General features: G+C 35.9%; 1 protein-coding gene across 3 annotated transcripts in view; it reads right to left on the bottom strand.

Annotated features, from left to right (window-relative positions):
- The window catches only part of LOC122083447, a 41,380-nt gene extending 38,520 nt beyond the window's left edge, over nt 1–2,860 (bottom strand). For all 3 annotated transcript variants that reach the window (XR_006141655.1, XM_042651257.1, XM_042651259.1), the window contains exons 1-2: nt 2,546–2,860; nt 53–121 (exon numbers count right to left, since the gene is read on the bottom strand). Coding sequence is in view for 2 of the 3 variants with exons in the window: in XM_042651257.1 (XP_042507191.1) it covers nt 53–121; nt 2,546–2,770 (294 nt within the window). In the remaining variant the exon portion in view is untranslated. The remainder of the gene's footprint in view (nt 1–52; nt 122–2,545) is intronic.
- Nucleotides 2,861–8,003: the final 5,143 nt, after the last annotated feature.

The following is an 8,003-nucleotide window of genomic DNA, read 5'->3' as shown; positions in this document are numbered from 1 at the left end:
CCCCAAAAAAAAATAAGTAAATAAATAAAAGAGAGAGAGAGAGAGAGGAAACCTCTTCTAGCAATGCTAGATATCTCGCTTCATATAAGTGTAAGGTTTTACTCTCTGATGGAACAAGAACCTGTAATCACAGAAAAAGATGAGAAAAGTAAAAGCCTTCATAACTGTATCATCTTTTCCACTAGATAGGACAACAAAAAGAAAAGGAAACAGTTGACAGTAATCTGGTTTGGTGAGATGTTCCCCTCAATGTAGCAACTAAAATTCTTATTTTCTCAAATTTTAAATGCTATTGACTTTTATTGCAAAATCTTGAGAAAGAAAATGAGAAGAGATTTTTTCCCGCTCTTTCTTGTTGACCAAAATGGTAAAACAATGGAAAGGTTTAATTCTCTTCGGTTCCCAAATGGATCTTACCAAAAGCCCTTTTAACTCTACAGCCTTCTGTAATGAAACCTTGAAAAACGATAAATCTAAGAGCCTAAATCAATCAGAATATTCTGTGGATGTAGAGCAAAATTTCCATGGCCAATTTGCAATGGATGCATAAATTTTTCTTAACTAGTTCCCAGCCTTCCATACACTTAACACACAACTAATGGAAGAACTACCAATGGTTTCTTCTCTGATGGACTCCTCTTGTGCAGCCTTCATCCAACATTTATGAGGAGCTGAAATCTTCTACACAATCTTAGTCAGGGTATAGGAAAGAGGACAGTCTCCAGAATGAAGGACCATAACGGAGGATTATTTGGAAAAAGTTCCACCAAATTGTGATTGGCAAACTTTAGAAATAAAAAAATTCTTTTCAGTAGCTCTAAAATGGGGCCACCATGTACCCATCTCCATCTTCTTAGGATGGCTTAAAAATTCTACTTTTCAAGACAAACCTACAAAACCACAATGAGAAATCATTTAGCTTTTGTGTAAGGAGAATAAGTACAGAATATAGGGAATATATTATGTCCGACCATGTATCTGAGCCCATTTTGTTCGGATAAGGCATAGTTGAGTTAAGTTTGTGAGCTTTTTGCCAAACCATGTTTCCAACTCCACCCAAAACCTAATCTTATGCCTTTATCTAGACCATATATGAGAAATTAGGGAAGGATTCCATAAATGCTTTTCCAGAGGCAAGATAAGGTAACCATTCTGGCAGAGCAAGAATCACATACCTTGGGTTTATCAAATATTTTCCTTTTCAATGGCAGAAAAAGATCGACCAGTCATGGATAAAAGATACAAATTGTGTAATTTTAAGATAAGAGAATTATTATAACAACTTCAATTTACAAACTGTCAGTGAAGCAAGTTTGTTAGGTATTTATCCAGCAACGACTCCAGTGGAACAAAATTTGAAGCTTTCTAGTGAATTTCGAGACTTGTTGTACAATCCATCTGAGCACAAAAGATTAACTGGACACCCATCTGAGCACAATTTTTTTTTTTTTCTTTTGGATGAAGAGCACAAAATATTAATTGGGCAGTTAAATCTGTTTAACTGCAATGTGGCCAGGTATTGTTCATGCTATTCAAATGGTTAGTCGATTCAAGGAACAACCAAGAAAGATTCATCTCATCTCGATGCAGCATATTGAGTTTTGCGTTATTTGGAAACTTCTCTCAGAAAAAGTATTCTTCTTTTAGCAGACAGCAACCTTCACGTCCAAGGATATTATGACTCAAATTGGGCAGTCTGTTCTACATCATGGAGATCAGTCACTGCATATTACATCTTTTCCGGCAATAGTTTGATTTCATGGAAAAGAAAGAAGCAGACCACAGTTTCATGCTCTTCAGTTGATTTTGAATATCGAACTATGACAATAGCCACATGTGAGTTAACTTAGTTGACATATCTTCTCAAGTACTTAGGTATCACCCATTTAGAGCTGATGGATCTTAACTATGATAATCAAGCTGCATTACACATAGCTTGAATCATGTATTCCATAAGAGGACAAAACGTATATAATTGATTCTTATAGTTCAGGAAAAACTGCTAGGTGGATTGATCAAGACACATTATGTTGCTTCAGCCTGAACAATTAGCAGACAATTATGCAAAATCGTTGGGGAATGATCAGTTTGGTTATTTGTTAAGCAAGTTGGGGCATGTATGATATTCCCAGTCCAACTTTATGGGGAAATGTGATAACCTGTATCCGGTCAGGGTGTGTGTGTGTGTGTGTGTTACTTCAGTTAATGCTGTATATATTACACTATTGCAGAACGAAGAACCCTAACGAATCATTCTCCACCATGGACGGAGTCTTCATCCAAACCACGTTAAATCCTTGCTTGATTAACCATCTTTATGACTTAACTATGGAAAAATTGAACCTATAAAAAATACAAAAGAATCCTCATGAAATTCTCAATTTCACCAGTAATTCCCTTAAATTTCTTTGTCATCATCAATTCTCGTCTTTTATTTTCAATTATATTTATCCAAAACTTTCTTGCTAAACTGCACAATTTTCATTAGAATACGAATAATAATTCAAATTGCACCCAAGAGAATGGACAGAAACGGAAAGCTCACCTCGTCTAGTTTGAAGGGAAGAAGAGGAAGCTCTAAAGAACCTGCATTTGGTGTTGAACTGCTCCGAACACTACTGATGATTCGGGGGACATTGATCCAAAGGGGAGGGGAGAAGAACACTGAGGTTCTGAGATGGGAGTTCGGGTTAAGGCTAGGGTTTCGAGGAATTGAAAGGAAATGGTGAGCCGTCGTAGAAAGATTTGGAGTTAGGACTCTGCAGTTCATGGAAGTAAAGCTTATGCTGTTGCTCTGTTCTTACCATACTTCTCATTAGTGTTTGTATCATTGTACGGCTTCAACGGTCACCAACTGTTTGCGGCCTCATAAAACGCGAAAGAAGATGAACGTCACCACGTGTCTCAACATAATAGGTGTCAGAACTGCACCCGAAAAAAAAAAAATAGATGGATGTGTGAATTCTGAACTGGGACCATCATGGGTCCCACCTTCAAATGTAGAGTGATTCTGTCCCACACATGCCATTTTCTGAATAATAGAAATAATGTATTTTTTTGGGAAATTATTTATCACCATCCTAAAATTAAAAATAACTTGAAGTAATACCCATAAATGAAAATAAAAGCTTGTATATCTTTCACTTTCATAAAAAATTTCTAAAACCCATTCCATTTAAATTTGGTCGTTAAGTGATGATGTCATCAGTCTCTTATTATCTAATATGACCAAAGTACCCTTATGTGTATGTAAACTTACCATTATACCCTTCACCTTAATTAGTAAAATAATGTCTGAAATGTACTTCCACAATCCCTAACCTCTGCTCTGATTGCTCCGTTTATCTGCAAAGAAAAAAGGAAGAGGAAGATGAAGAAAGAAGCAACCCAGGACAAAGAAGGTTTGAGTCTTATTGCTCTGTTTTTGCAGGTAATGATCTATAGTAGGGTTTGATTGTCTAGGTGGGTCTTTGATGAAGATCTCGATGCATTTCTACCCTTCGTTGAATTTATTATGTCATAATAGACTTTGATCATTCGCCCATCCTCTTCTCTCTTTTTGGTGGTTTTTATTTGCTGAGAGCCATTGACAAACTGCATCTTGTAAGAAACACTCTTGTTTCATTGTTGGATCCTTTTATTCTGGTGTAAAAATCCTTCCCAGTATCTTCTTTTCAGTTGGGTTCTGGTTTTTATGTTATTCTATGGATTTCTACTTTGGTGGGTATTCTTTCATTTTGAAGTGCTTTTTTTTTTTTTTTTTTTTTTTTTTTTTTTCTATTGCCGAAAAATTCCACTGGTTGCACATTGCCAGTTGGTCTTCTTTTGTTCTCACTGTGAAATATGTCACCCCCACCCCCCGGACCCTTCTAATTGGGCTGGGTTTTATTCTTGTTTGTTCCTAAGAGACTATAGGTGAATTCCTTTTGGAACACTTCCACTACTTGCCATTATTTATCTCTGGTTTCGTAGATCTAATTTATTTGGTAATTTCCGCCATGTTGATTTGGATTTTTGACTAGTTTTGAAGTTGATTCTATTTTCATCTCCCTTTATGCTTGATTTATGCAAGACGGGTTTCATTTCCCTTTATACTTGAGTCGCGGATGAAGATCTGGTGAGAAGCTATCCATTGCAACTGCTACCTGTTGCTGCTACTACTAACATTATACTTGTCCAGCTAGGGTCGCGGTTGAGCTGATGGTGAGAGCATGTAAGGATTTCGAATGGTAAAAATGAGCTCTTTTTTAGAATTTAAATAGAAGGGTAAAAAGGTCATTTCTGGCTTTCAGTTAACAATGTTACAATTTAGGGGTCACTCCAAGTTATTTTCAATTTTAGGGGTGCTACCAGATAATTTCCCCTTTTTTTTTTTTTTGATAAAGAACTAATGTAATTGAGCTGAGTAAAAAAATTACACTTGATTTGTCAAGTGGCACTATATGTAGGGCATAAAAAAAAGGACTACGGTGTAAGTTTAACCCTGACATTCATCAGCTCATCACAGCTTGAACCCAAACAAGACTTAGAGGCTAAGATTTTTGACCCCGGGTTAGGATTAAAAAATACTGACCCTAGATCAGGGTTGGGTCGAGCCAGTGTTGAGGCCTAGGCCCAACTCCGTCCTGATTTTAACCCTGATTTATATAATATAATGTAGGATTGTAATCATTTCCTTTTATTTTTTTATTTTTTTATTTTTTTTATTTTTTTGAAATATCTTTTCCTTTTATTCAGAATAATGAAATCTAGGTCATTGATTACTACGGTCAGGTGACCTGAACATCTATATTGTGTTATATTTTATAATTATAATTTTAGTTGTATATTGATCATTGGATTTATTTATTTATTAACTTATTTAATTCTAATGAATAGAAAACAAATAGCAAAACACAAGGTCAATCAGGGTTAGCCCAACCTAGCTCGATTAGGGTCAGGTTGGGTTAGCCTGAACTAGGTTAGGTTGGGTTGGGTTGGGAATGGGTTGAGTTTTAGGGACCTAGGGTTGGACTGGGTTTTAAGAAACTCGGCCTATCTCACCCCTAGTACCTAATGTATGAGGCTCACGCCATTGGGGTTTGGAGAGGCCTGTGTTTGGGTGCAGGGGTTGTGCGACTAGGGAGCATTCATTTCCCCATAGTCAAATATGTGAAAAAGTTTCACACTATGACATTAATGTACTCTCATCCTTTCACATAAGTTTTTTTTTTATTTTTTCTCTCCTATCCTGATTATATAGACCCCATGCGGATTATATCATCCCCACACCTCCACTGGTGTGCCATGTCCCCCCCCCCCCCCCCCCAAATGGCATCGTGGGGAACCCTTCCCCATCAAATATTTTTGGAAGGATGATTGTAGACCAAAAGATATGTCACACTTTATTAGAATATTAATATATTGAGCAAGTAAACATCAGTTGGGCTATGAATCGATCATGGATCTAAAAGTATTCTAAAATCTAATTCTTCTATTTTCTCACTTCAGATTGTGTTTTAGATCAAAAATCTATATTGAAAATGCATACTAAACACAACCTTGAACTTTATACTTAAAAAAAAAAAAAAGGAACTACATTTTATTGCTAAGCAATGATGAGTCGGGAACCCTCCTGGGACTTGTAGTGATACTGTATTTATAGTCACAATCTCTTCAAACCTAGGCAATGTATCTTTGCTTTAATATTGGCTTAGGATGGTTAATTAATTGAGCAAATGGTTTGACACACTTAGAATTAACCAAGATCGTCCAAGAAACCATAGACCAATCCTAAATTGAGCAAAAAATAATTAGACCAAACCTACTAAGTCAACTCGAGTCAGACTCACTGACTCAGGCCGACATCGGATATATTTTGGAAGACACCATTTGCATCCATGTTGACGTCGCCCAAATCCCAATTATGATGTCCAGAGTACATATCGTGTCGACCCTACGATTTTGTAGAGATTTGGTGAATCTTTGGCGATATATCAATCAAATATCAGTCAAAACTCCTACGTGTGACCCAAGGCATGCACATAAACACTCTATTGCTGCTTAGTTTTGAATGACTAATAAATGTTTATGAAATTTTCAAATTCACTAATGCATTGGCAGATTCTTTGCATTTTCAACCATCTATTTCTTCTTAGGAAATTTTCATTTGTTTAACGGGTTCTCAAAGGTTTATTTTTCCACTTGGATAATTCCGTTTCAACTAAAACTTGACATATAGGCAAAATTTTATTTTATTTTATTTATTTATTTATTTATTATTATTATTATTATTATTATTATCATTATTATTTTGTCATTCCTTATTAGGGCGAGGCCCATAGTTCACTAGGATGGCATCGCAAGAAAACAACCAGGGGTGTGGTGGGACCTATGGAGGGTGGCAATAGTAGCTAGCACTACAAATGCGGGGGAAAACTTGAGACCAATGCTTAGGCTTGTTTCGACGAGACAAGCGCTTTGCCAACCAACTTAGTTGTCTACAAGAAGGACCTTAAAATCTACCTATTCATGAGTTTTCAACTGTTTACAATCTTTATATGAAAAATATTAACACTTGGACCTACTAAATTAGAAATATTTTTTGGGAAGTGTTTTCTATAAGGGAGTATAGTTCATGCCCAAAAGAGCGCATGAAGAAGCATCCACAAAAGCGTCATTTTCCTTTTTATGGGGGGGTGGCTGTGTTTAGGCACAGGGGCCACATTCCCCCATAGAAACATTTTACTAATATTTCTCCAAAAAAATAAAAAATCCTAAATACAAACCGGTCTAAAATTTGGTTCATATAATGTAGCCTAGGCACACAAGCTTTGGGTCTCGCTCACGCCTTTTCTTGTGGAACGAATTCTGGGCTAATCTACCAACACACTATGGTATCCCTACTAAGGATATTTTATGAAAAAAATATCACAATTGAAGATTCCTGTGCTCTTTGTACATCTCACCCCGAATCAATATGACATCTTTTCTTTGAGTGTGAATTCCAAAGAGAGTGTCATTTGCTAGTCCTTTGGGGTCTAACAATCAAATCTCTTCTTGCTCTTCCCTTCATTCTCTTGTGTTATATTTGTTCGCATCAAATTTGTTATCTAAATCTGATAAAATATGGGTATTTAGTGTGTTGGCTATTATTTTTTATTTTCTTTGGTTTCATAAGAATGATATCGTGGCCAAGCAGGTAAGCCAAACCCAACTTTAGTCTTGATCTATATAAACCAATGGATTGTTGATTTGAATCTCAATGACTCATTATGGACTACTACTACTAACTTATAGTATCCAAATGTGGTTGATTTATCTCACGGTTTTTCTCCACCTCTACCTAGTTTACAATATCCTATATTAATTTGTGTAGGGGGTTTTCCCACTCTGTAATAGAATCCGGATGGACATATGTTTTTAATTTGGTCCAAGGACAGCTTATGTTGGTAGAATGCAGCTTCTTGAATGAAGGAAAAAAAGTGAAAGTTTTGGCTACAAGCATATGACAAGGTTGCAAGAAAGCATTAGAGATGGGACAAACAATACAAACCATTTAAAGGAACTCATAGGAGTTACCAAAAATGATTCCAGATCTATCCAAGAAGCATTGCCATGGTTCTTTTTCCCCATTTTTTTGGCATTTATCCTCGACCAAATCTTATTTACAAATTGAATTCCAACAAACAAGTGATGTCTTTTTTTATTTTTTTACAAGTTTGGCATGTAAAGTTCAAGTTTTGAAATCTACTTTTTATCTGTAAATATTGTAACCCATTTAATGAACTTTCTTTATCAGTTAAAAAAAAAAAAACAACAACAACCTACTACCAACAAACAACATAACTCAGCCTGTAAGTTTGTAGGCTCTGGTATGCCTGGTATCCAAAAAGGACAATGCTTTGAGGGTTGAAGATTTTAGGCCCATCAGCCTCTATATTGTATCCTATAAAATCATTATAAAAATTTTAGATATTAGACTCAAGAATCTTCTCCCCAAAATCATTTCCCTCTCTCAATCT

The sequence above is a fragment of the Macadamia integrifolia genome, chromosome 7 (assembly GCF_013358625.1).
Source record: "Macadamia integrifolia cultivar HAES 741 chromosome 7, SCU_Mint_v3, whole genome shotgun sequence".
Taxonomy (NCBI): domain Eukaryota; kingdom Viridiplantae; phylum Streptophyta; class Magnoliopsida; order Proteales; family Proteaceae; genus Macadamia; species Macadamia integrifolia.
This window is presented reverse-complemented; position numbering and strand designations above follow the sequence as displayed.